Source organism: Pseudophryne corroboree, chromosome 7, assembly GCF_028390025.1.
Source record: "Pseudophryne corroboree isolate aPseCor3 chromosome 7, aPseCor3.hap2, whole genome shotgun sequence".
NCBI classification, from domain to species: domain Eukaryota; kingdom Metazoa; phylum Chordata; class Amphibia; order Anura; family Myobatrachidae; genus Pseudophryne; species Pseudophryne corroboree.
The window spans coordinates 445,286,485-445,304,568 of record NC_086450.1 but is presented as its reverse complement, the minus strand read 5'-3'; the positions used below and the strand labels follow the sequence as shown (position 1 = coordinate 445,304,568).

The window sequence follows — 18,084 nt, the reverse complement described above, 5'->3', positions numbered from 1 at the left end:
TTCACATTATCATAGGAACACATGTACACACCCTCTGCTCTCCTTACACGTCTGTGTTTTGTCTCTTTCAGGATTAGACGTGACCCTCCATGCTCCCAGCTGCCTGCTCACCCCTCACCTCTCACCCGTGTAACTGGAAATGGCTTAGCAGCCAGCCCTGCTTCCGATACATTCCAATCCTAGGCATAAATAAACCCGGTCCAACTGTTTACACGTTCCCAGCATTCCTGGCTGTCAGACGCTGGATGACGCCACCGGATCACGGAGCGGACGGCACACGGCGTCTGATGATGTCACTTCCTGTTTGCCTTGTGTGTGTGTGTGTGTATATGACATTGGGTGCACTGGGAATTTTGTTAGCACAATCTTTATCTAGTTTACAGACCTGTATTTTTTCCAGTGCTCAACTGTGTGTGTTTATTCAGTCAGGGACACAATCTGCGTTTCTTCTCAGTGACCTAGTTTTGAATAGGGGAAGAAATATAATGAGATCTCCTGGTCTAATGTTTACCTGCCATGTAGAAGCCATATATGTTACTAACACAGGGACTAATCGCAACATTGCCAAATCTGCCCGCTGAGCCGGGCCTGCCTTATCTTCTAATAAAACTGTCAAAACATCACCGTCTCTGCCTGCTGTGTTCAGTCTGCTCTGCCCGGCTGGGGAATTATGTTACATACAGTATTAGGGAACCAGTAACAACACAAATAACCGTGTCCGTTGTGTGCTACACCTGTGATTCCACGTACTGACCAGTCCAGCAGAGGTGTGTAGCAGTATGACTGGAGCCTATCTCTACATTGTGCACTTGTCAGACCCTGCTCCTTCCACTATATAACTCTCGGTCTGTGGCTTCCTGCTACCTCCATTCCCCTCCCCACATGTCACTGTTCCTGTCACATGCAGCCCTGTCCTCACTAACACATCACTCATCTCCTGATATACTCTGTGCTGCTGGGTACCCTGCTCCTCCCACTATATAACTTTCAGTCTGTGGCTTCCTGCTGCCCATTCTCCTCCTCACATCATGTCACCACCCCTGTCACATGCAGATATACTCTGTGCTGCTGGGGGATCCTGCTCCTTCCTCTATATAACTCTTGGTCTGTGGCTTCCTGCTGCCTCCATTCCCCTCCTCACATCATGTCACTGCCCGTCGTATGCAGCTCTATCCTACCTTACACATCACTCATCTCCTGATATACTCTGTGCTACTGGGGACCCTGCTCCTTCCACTATATAACTTTCAGTCTGCGGCTTTGTACTGCCTCCATTCCTCATGTCACATCCCACTTGGAGGCTAGGTGTATGAGGACGCATCTGTAATTCTTCTGGTGCATATATCAGCCTTTCCAACAAACAGCTTTGGTAGAAGCAATTACCTGGAGCTTTTCGTTGGCCATTTGCAGCAGCTGTATTTCCTTACAGGAATGGCAAAGGCTTTCTCCAGGAGCTTCAAAGGAGACAGAGCCTTGCCAATGTCCCTTACAAACTCCTGGATGTCTCTTTTCACATTGCTGGACTCCATGGGCTGGCTGCCCCTCACCTTGTGGAAGAACTTGAGTAGATCCATTGCTACCCTGAACAGCACTTTATAGCCCTCCACTAAAAACACATACATGTGCAATATAGGCTAAGAATAGATCTGCAAAGAGCCACCTCTGCCAGTCCAAGTAGACCTCCAAGACTTCCTCAAACACAGCCACCACAAGCTTATGGGGCCCCTGGCAGTATTTGCCAGCAAGATCTCCGAAAGTCATGCAAGAAGATTCAAATGCTAAGAAGGTTTGATCAACAAGTCACCTGTTGGGGTTATTGCAAGCACGTATTTGAGAGATGTTCTCAAAGCATGCCGCCTCATCCTGGCTATAATAAAAGGAGCAGTGCCACCAGGGAAGGGAGGATAGGACAGACGGAAATGTCCGGGAACTGGTTTGAGATGCAGAGAATATTTTTCCTCACAGCTCCAATCCCTTCAGCCATGAGACAGAAGATGGGAACTTGGTGGTCATCCACGAATTCTGGCAGAGGGTAGGGTGCTTGCATTCCACTTCCCCACAATCTTTCCCACAATGTCATGGTTTACTGTTGTCAGGCGTTACTGTGCGACATGGGATGTCCTTTATCAGTTTTTGATACACCTTGGCCCATAATGAATGGCTCTTTGCCCAATATCCCTGGTGGGACATGTTTTAGCTCCTGGAAGTCTTTACAGGTCAGTAGTATGGAGTTCTGTTGTTTACCGTCCACCTAACTCCTTTTCTCTTGGGGATACTGGAAGTCTTTACAGTTGGTGTGAAGTATGCAGACCGGAGGTGGCACAATCTAACTTAAAAAAAATTATGCACAGCTGGCTCCTCCCCTTTCACGCCCCCCATTCCTCAGTTTGAAAAATTGTGCTGGGAGAAGAAAAGGAGCTCTTGCTCCACTAAGAATATCCTGATCAGAAAAAGCTCTGGGGCCGAGCCAACCTGTTCAAAAGGGGGGCAAAGTCTTCCATGAAGTTGAGAGACAAAGACCCTGACTGAAGGGGTCTGCATCTCTCCCAAGAGACAGCAGCAGCATCAAACAGTGAGTTGCATTACATGGGCTGTTAGGCAAAGGCAGTGGGTATAGACGCTGCCTGACAGAGCAGCGTAAGTTAGTTAGAGTTAGCACTCCTTAGGGGCAGCGTTTATTAGGCTGAGGGGGGAGCGCACGTTAGTCACAGCATGGAGGCAGCCTTATTGTACAGCAGCATTCGATACCCTGTAGCCGCGCACAGTGTGTAAGCGTGCGGGGGGAGGGGGGGAAGAAGGCAGCGGTCACTAGCGGAGCTAACGTATCCTCAGGAGGGATAAGCCACGGAGCTCGCTGCACGGAGCAAGGTTCCGGGGGCTCCATGTTATGATGATCAGATAGAAGAGCCGCACACTGCTAAACATTACAGAGTCAGACAGGACACATAAAGGATAGAGAGGTGACCAAAAATGTTTTATTTGCGGCCATATTAGATATTCTAACCTGCAGTTAGAAGCTTTCTGAGGTGATTCCTCAGCTACCAGTCACTGTTAAGCATACTGCAACATATGTATACATTCAGGTCCTGAGGAGAACAGCCTGAGATTAATTTGCATACTGCTGGTGTTGCTAGGGAAAAACTTTGCTGCTGCTGAATCTTTGAATAAAGAACTATGTGGTTTTCTTTGTCTTCCAAAGGACTCTACTAAAAAGGTCCTGAGGAGGAGGAGCAACAGAAGTACAATCCAGTCAACCCAAGCTGTTCTAATAGTTGGTGCTGTGAGGATTGCAGACGTCAGGCTGGTTTTAATTTATTATTATTTTTTAATATATAGAATTAGTTCCAGCTGTGTATCTCCGGTTTCACTTGCTTCCTATAGTCCTACAGTCTTTCTCTTCCTACTTTAATAGGGGGAAAGCACTGCTGACTGTTGGTGGCGTGTATGTTAAACATGTCAAAAGCCCCAACCAAGACTACCATGACATGTTATGTATGCTCAAAATGTGGTACAAAGAGCAGTAATGTTGGCAGTACCAGGTTGTGCGCCTCATGCTTAGGAATGGACGCTCAACCTAGGAGTAGTGGTCAGTCGGCATCATGGGAAAGTGCCCTAGCCGATATTTCCAGAGAGATAGCGGAATCGCGCAAGCAGCATTTAGAATGGGCAGTAGGTTTTCCAAAACTATGGAGGAATTCTTAATTAGAATGACTCTGCCTGCACAAGCAGAAAAGACTGTTCGTAAGGCAGTGAAGAGACCACTCCCAATCCTACAGGAAGAGTCGGAGGATCTTGTAATTGATGAAGAGGAAGGTGAGGCAGTAGAGGTGATACTGGACACCAGTCCACAAGTCTCTGAGGTTAAGGGATCTCTTATTGAGGCGGTAAAACAGGTCCTTAACTTCAATGAGGAAGACGTTAAGGAACCTGAAGGATTTATTTGAATTGCAAAAACCATTAACAGCTGTTTTTCCAATTCCTCAGACACTCCAGGTTCAAATGGGAGAAGCATGGAAGCAGCCTGATAAACGCTTTCAAAGTCCAAAGAAGTTTGAGGTAAATTACCCATTACCAAAGTCTGTCATGTCTAAGTGGGAGGTTCCGCAGATTGTGGATGCCTCACTGGCCAGACTGTCAAAAAAGACAATCTTGCCGATACCAAATGTGACTACTTTAAAGGATGCATCAGAACGTAAGTTTGACACACACCCTAAATCTATTTTTGTAGCGGCTGGTGCATCACACAGACCTACAATTGTTAGTGCTTGGGTTACCAAGGCTATCGTAGCATGGGCTGGTCGTATTGTTCAGGCTGTAGAAGAAGATCACTTTCAGGAGGACGTAGTTAGACTTGCAGAGCATATTTGCGAGTCAGCAACATACATTTGCCAGGCAGTAAAGGATGCTAGCAGAATAGCATCATGCATCTCGACTTCGGCCATATCTGACTCGAAAAGGCAGGTGAGGCGATCCCCTTTGTAGGAGAGGCGTTATTTCGTCCGGAGTTAGACAAGTGGATTTCTCAGGCAACAGCAGGGAAGACTACTTTTCTACCAACCACGTATCCTAGGACCACCCCACCGGCCAGAAAAAAATATTTGGGACTGGTGTTTAACTCCTTTAGGTCTCAATTCTTTCGAGCCAGAGGAAGGTAGAGGCTGCTCCCCTGCTACAACCAAAAAGCAGGACCCTAAGCCTGCCGACAAGACCGTGGCATGACTGTTTACCTGCTCACCTTGGGTCTCCATTGGTGGGGGCACGGCTGGAAAGGTTTCGGGACACCTGGGCAGAAACCTCTCCAGAAGTCTGGGTCAACAGGATTATATCCCAGGGATACCAAATAGATTTTCTACAATGTCCCCACAGTCAGTTCTTTACATCAGGTCTTCCTCTGTGTCCTCAGAAGCGAGGGCATTAGAAGCGGCAACTCAAAAGTTACTTCAGACGGGAGTAATTATTCCAGTTCCGACTCCTCAAAGAGGAACAGGATTTTATTACAATCTTTTTGTGGTACCAAAACCGGATGGGTTTTTCAGGCCAATCTTCAATTTAACAGTTTTAAATCAGTTCCTGAATGTTTACAGGTTCAAGATGGCGTCAATTCAGTCGGTTATTGCAGGACTGGAACAAGAGGAGTTTATGGTGTCCATGGACATAAAGGATGCATACCTTCATGTTCCGATTTGGTGCCCACATCAAGCTTACCTACGATTTGCAGTGGACAAGAATCACTACCAGTTCAGAGCCCTACCATTCGGCTTATGATCAGCCCCGAGAGTCTTCACAAAGATCATGGTTATAATGGTCGCGAAATTGAGATCATCTGGGGTAATGATCATCCCATATCTGGACGACTTTCTAATCATGGCTCCCTCTCAGGACCAACTGATCCGGGATGTTCAGACTACTCATCAATTTTTGATTTGACACAGCTGGATCGTGAATTTCAAGAAATCCAACCTTCAACCAACACAGAGGATTCAATTCCTGGGTCTCATTTTAGATACGATACATCTGAAGGTGTTTCTCCCAGAAGACAAAATTCGAGACATCAGGGAAATAGTACGTCAGGTTCTGAAGAACCAGACGGTTTCACTGCATCTTTGTGTAAAGCTTCTGGGAAAGATGGTGGCATGAAGCGATTCAATACGGTAGGCATCACTCCAGAATTTTCCAGATGAATCTTATTGCTCAGGGGGCAGGCATGCATTGGCTTCTCCACCGAAGGATTAATTTGTCGCCCCAGGCTAAGACCTCGTTAATTTGGTGGTCGGTCCACAGGAATCTTGCGGCAGAAAAGAGGTTTGGAATCTGGGATTGGAAGATTCTAACAAAAGATGCCAGTCTCAGAGGATGGGGAGCAGTACTGGAGAAACCTCAATTTCAGGGAAGATGGTCACCGCAGGAGAGCAGTCTTCCAATAAATATTCTGGAACTAAGAGCCATTTACAATGCTCTTCTTCTGGCAGAGGACCTAGAGAGGGCTCAATATGTGAGAACACAATCAGACAATGTGACTGCAACGGCCTACATAAACCGTCGGGGAAGAACAAAGATCCGTATGACTTTAAGGGAGGCCACAAAAATCCTGTCTTGGACAGAAAAGCGCACCATAATTCTGTCAGCAGTCTTCATACCAGGAGTGGAAAACTGGGAAGCAGACTATCTCATTCGCCAGGATATGCATCCAGGAGAGTGGTGTCTACACCCGCAGGTGTTCGAGGCAGTAGCGCGACGGTGGGGGTCTACCACAGATAGACCGAATGGCCTCTCGACACAACCATCAGTTACCAAGGTATGTGGCCAGAGCACGGGATCCAGCAGCAGAAGCAGTAAACGTACTGGCGATTCCCTGGACATACGACCTGGTGTACATCTTCCCACCGTTTCCCCTTTTACCAAGAGTGTTAAAGAAGATGAAAAAGGACAGATATAGGTTTTTACGATTTCTCCAAGTTGGGCTACACGGAGGTTTGAGTTTGGGATCCTTGAAGGTACAAGTCTTAGCCCTCTCTATTCTATTTCAGCAACGTCTAGCATCCTTGCAAGAGGTCCAGACATTTTTGCAGGTGTGTTGAGAATCCAACCACCTTTTTATCCTCCCACGGCCCCGTGGGACCTTAATTTAGTGCTCGAATTTCTGAAATCTGCAGTTTTTGAGCCTTTAGAGACAACAGGTCTAAAATATATATCCTGGAAAGTTACCCTGTTACTAGTTTTAGCATCAGCAAGAAGGATCTCAGAGTTGGGAGTTCTGTCTTGTAAGACTCCTTTCCTCGTTTTCCATGAGGACAGAGAGGAGCTCCGTACAAAAGCGGAGTTTCTAACTAAGGTGGTTTCGGTTTCCACATTAACCAGCCCATTGTTTCTTCTTTCCAGAGATCTGCGGAAGGGGACTTGTCCTTAGATGTGGTCAGAGCCTTGAGGATCTATGTACAAGCTACGTCCTCTAATAGAAAGTGACTCTCTATGTGTTCTCTATGATGGACCTAGGAAGGGTTGGCCGGCTTCAAAGCAGACCCTAGCCAGATGGATACGATGTACTATCAGACAGGATTATGTCTCAAATAGGAAGAATGTTCCATTTCGGGTAGGTGCCCATACCACCAGATCAGTGGGTGCTTCATGGGCGGCGGCTAGAGGAGCCTCCACTACTAAACTTTGCACAGCGGCAACGTGGTCATCTGCACACACGTTCACTCGTTTCTACAGATTTGATACCTTTGTATCCAGGGATACAAGGTTTGGACGCTTGTTTCTGCAGGCTTCAGACAGCACTCCCACCCATGGGAGTATCTTTGGGACGTCCCTAGCTGTAAAGACTGTTCCAGTGTCCCCTAGTGGATAAAAGAGAAAAGAGGATTTTGGTACTTACCGATAAATCCATTTCTCTGAATCCACTCGGGGACACTGGACGCCCACCTCCGTGCTGTCAACCTGCAGTGTTCTTGTTAAATTTAGTTCAAACAGTTTGAATTATTCTGTAATGGGTCTTGGTTGCTATTTCACTTGTTGTTATGGTTGGTTCCTCTCCATAGGGCTTTGTTTTCATGTTCCCTCTTCTCTCCATCTAATTTTTCAAACGGAGGGATGGGGGCGTGAAGGGGAGGAGCCGGCTGTGCATAATTTTTTTTAAAGTTAGATTGTGCCACCTCCGATATGCATACTTCACACCCCAGCTGTAAAGACTGTTCCAGTGTCCCAGAGTGAATTCAGAGAAATTGATTTATCGGTAAGTACCAAAATCCTCTTTTTATCCCAGTCCACGAATGTGCCATAGTCAGTGTCATCCATTGTAACTCTTTGTGGTAAAAACATGGCCACTGTATATTAGGTGTAATATATTGTTTCTTTTCTTGCATTTAGGGTCAAACTGACCCACAGGTGTACAGACAGTACATCACCTGCTGTCATCCTACGTTATATACACTACAAAGCTATACTACTTGCTGTCATCCTGCATTATATACAGGCTCTCTAATTCCAAGCAGTCTACAGTAAGAACTACTTATCGGCATGTCGCCAAATTTTCAGTACTTCTTTTTTTTTTTTGAGAAAAAAGTTTTATTGATTTTTGATTTTTAACAGTTAACAAGATATCTGTAAAACAGGAGTTACAAGTAACAAACAATGGCACACATCGCACTCAATAGCTAAATATTAGTAACAGAATATCTACCTGGAGACAATAGCGTGAGTGCGGTAGGCCAAACATATAAGCGTGCCTATGCATAAGGAACCACATAAAGGTGGTTTTGCGCATCAAGTATGAACTGTAGTTAAAGGCAGAGGGATATCTCTCGGTGAGACAATACAAACTACAAGAGAAGAGCAAGAGGTAAACGTAGCAATAGAAAAAAGAGAAAAAAGAAAGAGCATAAGAGGGGGAAAGGAATAGAAGGTGGGGGGGAGGGGGATGGACGGTCGGTCCCAACCGCCGGAGCAATGCGTCGGGTTAGTACAGATTGGGTAAGATATTATATTAAATTATATTATATTAAATGGTAGCTAACGGAGGTTCAGCACCAAAATATGTCGTCCAGGGAGACCATGTGGCAATAAAGTTCTCTGGGGTGTCACGGAGTACCGCAGTAATGCGTTCTAGTCTGTAGGTTTGCCATAAAGCATTTATGGTAGCAGGGATCGTAGGGGGTGTCATAGATTTCCAGTTAGCCGCAATTTGGCATTTGGCCGTATTTAGAATATGCTTAGTTAGCTTCTGCTGTTGGCGAGGAGCGTAAGGTACTGGGCGAGAGAGCAGTGAATAGAAAGGTGACATCGGGATCGCTAGGCCAAGGACATTAAATATAAGTTTATGGACCCTAGTCCAATATCCCTTAATCCGCGGGCAATTCCACCAAATGTGCAGCAGGGTTCCGCGTTGACCACATTGACGCCAACATCCATCCGAGCAGGAGGGATAGATTGAATGGAGACGCGAGGGCACCAGGTACCAGCGAAAGTATAATTTGTAGGCGTTTTCTTTAATTCGAACCGATATGGAGCTCGTGGAGATTTCCTGCCTGATCTCAGACCAATCATCTGGCGTCAAAGTTTCACCCACCTCCCGTTCCCAAGCAGTCTCGTGCGATTCTTTCAGGGGCGAATTGTAAGCCAACAAGATTTGATATATAGCTGAGAGCAAGCCTTTAGTTGATCGACAAGTGCAACACAGGGATTCAAAGCTCGTTTTACCTCCCATGGGTGGTACGTTACGGGTAGAGGTAAAAAAGTGTTGTATCTGTAAGAATTGATAAAAGGTTGAGCGTGGGAGGGAGAAACGGGATTGTAGGTCGGCAAATGTGGGGAACGTGTGTAGTGGGGCAATGTCTAGAAGGAAGAGTATATTATGGCTGGTCCATGAATCAAAAGCCAGATGGTTCTCCCCTGGCGGGAAATCAGGATTGTTCCACAGAGGGGTGAGTAGGGGATGGGAGGAACGTAGCCGATAAAGCCGAGAACAAAGGTCCCAGATGGAAAGGGTAAATCGCACCGTAGGCAACAGAGAGGAAGTGGGGGGGCGACGATTCGGCCGACACCATAGCAGGCTATAGGGGGAATACCTTTGGAGTGTGGCAGCCTCTAAATGTGTCCAGACTCTATGTCCAGGATTATCGTGCCAGAGGGGACACGTAGTTAGGTGAGCAGCTCTATAATATTTAAGAAGGTCAGGAACTCCCAGACCCCCCTCCAGGCGGTGCTTTTGAAGGATTCGCATCCTTACTCTGGGCTTCCGCCCTGCCCAGATAAATCTGGTAAGATCGGCCTGGAGATTTTTGAGAACTGATGTGGGGACGTGGATGGGGAGAGTTTGCCACAGGTATAACAGACGTGGCAGTAAAGTCATCTTAACAGCCGTCATTCGTCCAAACCAGGACAGGATATATTTGTTCCAATTGGTCATATCATGTTTAATAGAGGATAGTAACCTGGGAAAATTAGCAGCATAAAGACCAGAATAGGACTTAGTTAAATAGATGCCCAGGTATTTGAGTTTATCAGCTTGCCAAGTACATGGGAAGGAGGCCTGTAGGAGCCGAAGATCCGGGTCCGCGACATGCAAGGCCAGAATTTCGGTTTTATCCGAATTAATATTATAATTTGAAAGCCGACTGTACGTTGCTATCTCCTCCATCAAGTGTGGGAGGGAGACATGTGGGTCGGTCAGGGTGAGGATAACGTCGTCGGCATACAGTGCAATTTTGTGATTCTGGGTTCCCAACTTGATACCAGATATATTATGGTTCAGCCTAATTCTAGCTGCTAATGGCTCCATAATAAGGGCGAAAAGTAGGGGGGAAAGGGGACAGCCCTGTCGGGTGCCGTTACGTATGGGCAGAGGGTCAGAAGACAGGCCATTGATTAAGATGGAGGCTGAGGGATTCTGATATAGCGACATGACACCTTTATAAAAGGCCCCATGTAAGCCCATATTGAGAAGCGTCTGTTGTAAGAATGGCCAGGCCACCCTGTCGAAGGCCTTCTCTGCGTCGAGGGCCACGACTAGAGTCGAAAGAGACTTATCTTGTGCCAACTGGATAAGGTCGATGAGACGCCTGGTATTATCTGCGGCCTGTCTAGAGGGAATAAAGCCAACCTGGTCGGGGTGAATGAGAGAGGGCAAAAATGGGGCAAGTCAGTTTGCCAAGATTTTAGCAAAAAGCTTTAGGTCGACGTTTAGGAGCGAGATAGGTCGATAATTCTTCATCTCCAGAGGGTCCCTATCTGGCTTTGGGATGAGGATAAGATTGGCCCTAGTGGTGGCCGCATCGAATGAACCCCCGTCCAGGACTGAGTTAAACAGAGATTGAAGCATGGGGAGTAAAGGGGTTGTAAATTTTTTATAATACAGAGCAGTAAAGCCATCAGGGGCTGCGGTGCGGCGTAGCTGTTGAATGGCCGCCGAGATTTCTTCTGTGGAGATGGGGGCATTAAGCGTCGACGCATCCGGGTCAGAGAGCTTAGGAAGTTTACAAGCGGAAAGATAGTCTCGAAGGTCAGTGACGTGATGAGAATCAGCGTCCAAAGTGGGGGGGAGGTTGTATAGAGATGTGTAATAGTCCCGAAATTGGGAGGCCATTCGTGTCGGGTCAAACGTGGTGGAACCGTCAGCACAGCGTATTGAGACAATGCGGTTTTGAGTACGTTTCGCTCGAAGTTTCTGGGCTAGCAAAGTATCGGCCTTGTCTGACTTCTCGTAGAACCTCTGGCGTGTCCACAAGAGTGCCTTGACTGCCTTCTTGGTGAGAATCTGAGACAACTGGCCCTTAATTGCTAGGAGTTTGGAATATGTTTTCTTTTTGGGGCGGCGTTGATGCAAAAGGGTCAGGGCAGCAAGTTCCGATTCTAAGTCTCGGATCCGCTGTGCCTCGATTTTCCTTTGAGCAGCCGAGAGGCTTATGAGGTAGCCTCGAATGGTGGCCTTATGTGCCTCCCACAACAAGGAGGGAGGAATGTCTGGGGTCTCATTGTCTGCATAATAATTATTCAGTGCGGTGGTAATATCCGAAACATTGCATTTCTTGAGTAGGAGAGACTCATTTAGGCGCCAAAATCGGGTAGTGGGGGGTGAGGAAGATGAAATCTCAAGCAAAACAGCCGAGTGATCTGACCAGGTGATGGGGAGTGTTTGAGCACTGAGGAGTTTACGGGTTGTGTCCCGGTCGACAAACACATAGTCTATACGGGTATAGAGGTCATGAGGCGGGGAGTAATGAGTAAAACCCTTTGCTGAGGGGTACAAAGTTCTCCAACCGTCATACAAATTATACAGTGATAAATGTGCTTGTAGACGCCTAGCCAATTTGGTGGGGGTAGAAGTCGTAGCACCAGGACGAGACCTGTCCTGGACTGGGTCCATGATGACATTGCAGTCTCCACCAATTATAGTCATGCCCGTCGGAAGACGGGAGAGGCTGTCAAAGAAGGTTGTAAAAAGAGAACCCTGCTGCGCATTGGGGGCATATATAGAAGCCAAAACCAGAGGAGCCTGGTTATAGGAACATGAGAGGATAACGTAGCGGCCCTGAGGATCTGAGATAGTATCGTGAACAGTTATAGGGAGGTCTCGACGTATCATAATGGCAGTGCCCCTGCGTTTGGCAGGCATATTTGAATAATAGACGTGTGGAAATTGTTTGCAAGACATGGAGGGGTGCGGGGATTTAAAATGGGTCTCCTGGATCAAAACAATATCAGACTTCCGTCTATTAAATAGTTGGATGGCCATGGCACGTTTGGTGGGAGAGTTAAGGCCGTTAGCATTAACCGAGATTACTTTCAAAGTCATGGTGGGAAGAAATGCGGGTGACGCAGAGTGAAGGGCGGGAAGGGACCGAACCGACCATGAGGATGGAGAGGAGGAGAGAAGGAGAAGAGAAAGAGAGAAAAGGGAGAGGAGTCCGTATAAGAATACAGAAGGGAGTAACCCTTTCCTGTAAGAGGGCCGGGTTTAACAAATAAAGGATAGGCGCCGTCCGGGCGCATCCTTCGGCGGGGGGCGTGGGCTTGTGACAAAGCAACAAGGAGGGTGAGGAGAGACATAGGGGAAGAAAGGTTATAATGAAAGCGACCAAGTGACAGGGGGATAGCGGAAGCTAAGAGAGTTGCATCATTGAGACCGATAGGGACAGTGCGAGCAACAGGAACATAAGGGGGGGGCGGGAGAGAACATGCAATGATATCAGATATTAAACTGTCATCAATCTTACCAGGATAATTTGGATAAGAACAACTAAACATCAAACTAAGCAGAGATAAGCCTGTAAACGAATTTTAGAAATAAAAAGCTACGTGGCTCTCACGTGTAGTCGGGTGGATAGCACCGCTCATGGCGTCGCAACCAGTCGGCCACACGGAGAGTATAAAAAAACAGATATGAATACATAGCAAACTAAAATGGCGGAGTAATCAGAAACCATAGAAATCCCAATTAACAAAGGTTGTGTCATGTGGTGTCTGAGAATGTTCAAGTGGAGCTTCCAATAGTAAAGTAGGATGTGTACATCACAACAGTATTAGGGGCCGAGTCTAGGAGGGAATTAACAGAGGGTCCCCCAGTTCGTATCTAGAAAAAGATAACAATAATAAAAAACTGGGCCTGGTGGGGTGGTAAACATCCATGAGCGGGAGGCGGGTCAGTTAATGAACAGGCGTCCACAAGCGGCCGACACAGCAAAGCCAGGTAGATAGCCACAGTGTGTCGCCAAGTGAGGAGGTCTGCCCGGCACCACCCAACTATAAGGCTATATAGAAAACATTGGGGGCAAATGTGAAAATGAAACTTAGAAATAAAAAGATAAATGACTACGGCATATCGCCGAGCGGAGAGGTCCGTCCATTGCCTCATAACTACCAGGCCGTATAGAGAACATGGGAGACTAATGTTACAGTGAGACAAATCGGAACAAAAGAGATATCTAGACAGTAGACATCACATTAACGAAGACTGTGTTGTGAAATACCAGCGAATGTTCAGGTGGTGAACCAGACCGGAACTGGAGTCCCTGGGCCCAAGGCAGATGGCGACAACTGGTTCTGGGTCATCTCGGGTAGACCCTCAAAAATGCCAAGGGTTTTAAGCAAATCAACTCCCTGCGGCGGGGTCCTGTCTGCGAGCATAGTCCCGTTTCGTGTAACCAGAGAAAGTTCAAATGGTAGACCATTCCGGGATAGAAGCCCAGAAAAGTGTTCAGATAGAAGACCATTCCGAAGCTGGGGCTCTGGGGCCCGAAGCAGGGGGTAATAGTTGATTTCGAGCCGACTCAGGTAGATCGTCGTATATGCCAAGAGTCTTGAGTAAATCAGCTCCCTGCGTCGGGGTTTTGATTGCAAACATAGTCCCATTCTGAGTGACTTGTAATTGAAAAGGGAAGCCCCACTTGTACCTAATGGAATGGGCACGGAGTGCCTTGGTTACAATGATGTGGTCTCTGCGTTTCTGAAGGGTAGAGGGAGCAAGATCCTGAAAAAGTTGCAGCTGGGAGCCGGCATAAGAAACTAACGGTGTCCCCCTAGCCGCTAGCATGATTTTCTCCTTGGTAGCGCAGTAGTGAAAACGTATAATAACATCACGGGGTGGTTGGTTAGGAGGTGGCTTAGGTCGGAGGGCCCTATGGGCGCGGTCCAAATGAAGAAGGGTCACAGGAACATCCGGGACCAGCTGTAGAAAGAGGTTCTCCAGGTATTCGGGGAGAGACTCAGAGGATACACTCTCGGGGATGTTTCGAACACGGATATTGTTCCGGCGATTGTGATTGTCAATATCCTCTAAGTGGTCTCTGTACGCTTCCATATCAGCCCGGATGTCCAAGAGCTCCTGCTCAACTACAGTTTGAAAGTGGCATACGTCGTCGACCTTGCGCTCCAAGGAGTCCGTACGGGAACCCAGGTCCGCCAGCTCAGATCTGAACTCTGTTAAGACCGCCCTCATTTCCGATTGGATCGTTTTCGTAACAATAGCCACGATATCTTGAGTAGAAAGTGGAGTATTGGGGGTGGCGGCGTCAGCGGAATCAAGGGAGTGGTCAGCTGATGGTGAACTCCGGGCGGAGTTGCCTGCTTTCTCCCAGGCCCGCAGAATACTAGGTTTAGGCGTCTGAGAGTTCTTGCGATTTTTTTGAGACATTATGAACACAGAGTCTCGGTTCAATATAGTAGGGTAATGCAATATATGTGGCAGTGCCCCCCGTCACTAAACGGTCGCTATGATTAGGGAGACATGAACCCCAGGAGGTTCATTAAGCGTTTACGGAAGCCTTGAAACAGCATGGGGATTGTCACAGCAAGGGGAGTAGGAAACTATAGCGGCCCGCGAGCCAGTAACATAACCCTCAGTTATCCCGGTAATTGTCCACCAGTCCTGGGCCAGCCAAGGAGCGAGTATGAATTCCCGGGAAGTAGATAATACAGCAGGTTGTGGGGGCAGCCAGGGGTATGTAAAAGAGGGCGGTCTCTTACCTCGTCTCAGGGAGGATCCTGGTAGGCAGTTGATAAGAACCCTCACACCCAGCCAGGCTGGGGCCGAGAGATATCTAGACTGCCACTACAGCCCAGCAGGGTCGGCCCTCCTTTACTTGTGCTGCACGGGGCAGCGTTGAGTTTCCACCCTCTGTTATGTGGGGGAAGCGGGGCACCCGTGGATGCAGGGGTCCGGCAGGTGAAGCCAGAGGGAGGCCCGTGGTTCCGAGTGCGGGAGCCTGGGTTCTCCGTGTCACGTAGCTCTGAAGATGACGCTGTACTTAATCTTGGGCCCAGGATTGCCGGCCCGACCAGGCCGCAGCGCGCGGAGATGGGCCACTGAGACCTCGGATCCCTTGGCAGGTAGTGGGCTGCTCCAGAGGACTCCCGCAGGGCAGACAGGAGATCAGGGCTCAATCCGGCAGACGGAGGGCGGAGGGGAAGGAGAGAGCCTGTAGGAGACCCCACCAATTTTCAGTACTTCTTAATAAGGCTATGGTAAGGAAATTCACGTAAAAAAAAAATTGGTTAAAACTATACCACCTGCTGTAATCCTATGTAATTTACAAATCTATACCACCGGCTATAATCCTACGTTACTGTATATATAAAGCTATACCACCTGCTGTAATCCTATGTAATATATACAGCAATACCGCCTGCTGTAATCCAACATTACTGCATATATAATGCTATACCACTTGCTGTGTTCCAATACAATATATGTGTATTGGTGACCAAACCAAAGTATACATGAACAGTTATCGTAAATATAATATTATCTGTCAAAGTACAATACAGTTAAAATGCCATTATAATTGTAGTGACATGGCAGATCAAGTTTTTATATAATTCAAAATGTAACATGTAAGAAGATTACAAAACTAGTGTAAAGAAGTATCGTAGAAGATGAGGATAGGAGGGGAAAAAAGAGTGGAAGGGGAAAGGGGGGCCTCATTACCAGAGGGCAAAGCAACACATCAGTCTAGAGAGGGGGAGGGGAGGTAGCCAATCAGTTTTCTCTAATTAAAAAAAGAATAATGGATCAACCAAACTCCACTAGTTCTAATAGCCACTACAACGTGCTTTGTAGTGGTCCAGGGTCTTGTAATGAAACCATCGATACCAGATCACTATGAAGTTCTGGAAATTACTAGTAGGAGGCAAAATTAAATTGCCCATAGACATAGTGGTTAAGACGTGCACACCATTCGGTCATGAAAGGGGCTGAAATGAACTGGTGTAACGGCCTTAGATGAACTGGTGTAACGGCCTTAGATGAACTGGTGTAACGGCCTTAGAGGCACTAAGTATATGCCTTACTAGAGACTTTCAAGTGCGCAGAAGATTTCTCCACAAGGTTTGACAACCAGAAACTGGGGCAAGATGGCAGGTCTTCCTGAAGGATGTGACTAGCTGTCTCAATTACCTTATTTCAGTATGGTCAAAGAGAGGGCACGCCCACCAAATATGCAAAGGTGTGTCTATCACATTCTTGCATCTTCAGCAAGTTTTAGGGACTCCTGAATACATTTTGGCTAACAAGCTGGGACAGCGATACCAACAAGAAAGTACCTTGTAATGTGTTTCTATTACTAACATATTTGACAAACTGGTGACAGTATTCTTAAAAATGTCTTGCCAGTCGTCTTCTCCTACTAAGCCTTGTAAATAGTCTTCCCAGTCATAAGTAAATTTGGGCCTATTAGAGAAGAGATGGTCAAGCAATATAGAATAGATGGAGGACAGCGTATGCGTTGGGGGCTTCTGTGATATACACGTATTCTCGAACGGAGTAGTTCACCGACCAAATGTTTTAGTAGGGCCTAAGCTCTGGAGGAAGTGTCTTATCTGAAGGTATTTACATCTCACAATTAGGCAAATCCCACTTGTCCTGAATAAAGGGAAAACTCATGATCCCGGACTGATCAAGCAATTGACTCACCCAGAGACTCCCTTTTGCGTGCCGCAATGGAAAGGAGTTGGGCGGGGTCCCCAGGGGAAATGCCAGATTTCCAAACAATGGAGTTAAAGGAGAGGAAACGGGAGAGTTTATGCTGTACACGTAAATAGTTGGACCAAGTAGAAGATTGGAAATGCGTGGGAGTACTGAGAACCAAGGAAGTCCTGGGTTTAGAGAAGGATGAGATGCTACCTCAAAAGCTATCCATTGCTTCCGGTCAGAACGTCTACCCCATTCCATGACCTTCGTAACACTGCATGGTAATAGGAGAGGAAATGTGGTAGTTGTAGGCCTCCTCCATGTTTTTTTCTATAAAGAACCTCATGCTTAAAGTGAGGCCTATGGCCCACCCAAACAAAGGGGGTAATTCCAAGTTGATCGCAGCAGGAATTTAGTTAGCAATTGGGCAAAACCATGTGCCCTGCAGGGGAGGCAGATATAACAGAGAGAGTTAGATTTGGGTGGGTTATTTTATTTCTGTGCAGGGTAAATACTGGCTGCTAAATTTTTACAATGCAAATTAGATTGCAGATTGAACACACCCCACCCAAATCTAACTCTCTGCACATGTTAAATCTGCCTCCCCTGCAGTGCACATGGTTTTGCCCAATTGCTAACTAAATTCTTGCTGCGATCAACTTGGAATTACCCCCAAAGTATCTAACAATACAATGAAGTGTGGTAAAACAGGTACGGAGTAGCGCTATGGGGAGAGTTTGCAGAAGATAAAGGCAGCACGTTCATCTTAATGACTCCGATTCGCCCTGTCCACGAGATCTCCTTAGAGCGCCATGTATGAAGGTCCGCTCGAAGCCTAGCAAGCAGAGGGGGGCAATTAGAAGAAAACACTTGGGAAAGATCTCTGTGTAATAACACTCCAAGATATTAAATCTGCGTTGGGTGCCAGGAGAACTGGGATACATCCTGCAATCCCCTCATGTGCGTCTGGTGTACTGTTAGATTTCATGCAACTGATTTGGACAAATTCACGTTGAAGTTAAAAAGAGCTCTTGCCACAGTTTTAAACGTGTCTCTTCTGGTCTTCAGAGATGATTCTCTGACCGCACCACATTGAAAAAAGAGGGTAAGATTGGAGAGGATGAAGGAATTAGAGGGGACGGGGCCCGCTCCAGGGCTGTCTTAAAAGCAGTGTAGGCCCCTGG

General features: G+C 47.0%; 1 protein-coding gene and 1 pseudogene across 1 annotated transcript in view; one reads left to right on the top strand and one right to left on the bottom strand.

The window, feature by feature from the left end:
* Nucleotides 1–623, top strand: part of CORO7 (coronin 7) — a 242,589-nt gene extending 241,966 nt beyond the window's left edge. Inside the window, exon 28 of the mRNA XM_063934975.1 lies at nt 72–623. Within this exon, the coding sequence (XP_063791045.1) occupies nt 72–77 (6 nt within the window). The 3' untranslated portion in view covers nt 78–623. The remainder of the gene's footprint in view (nt 1–71) is intronic.
* Nucleotides 501–7,794, bottom strand: LOC134944260 (TBC1 domain family member 24-like; annotated as a pseudogene).
* Nucleotides 7,795–18,084: the final 10,290 nt, after the last annotated feature.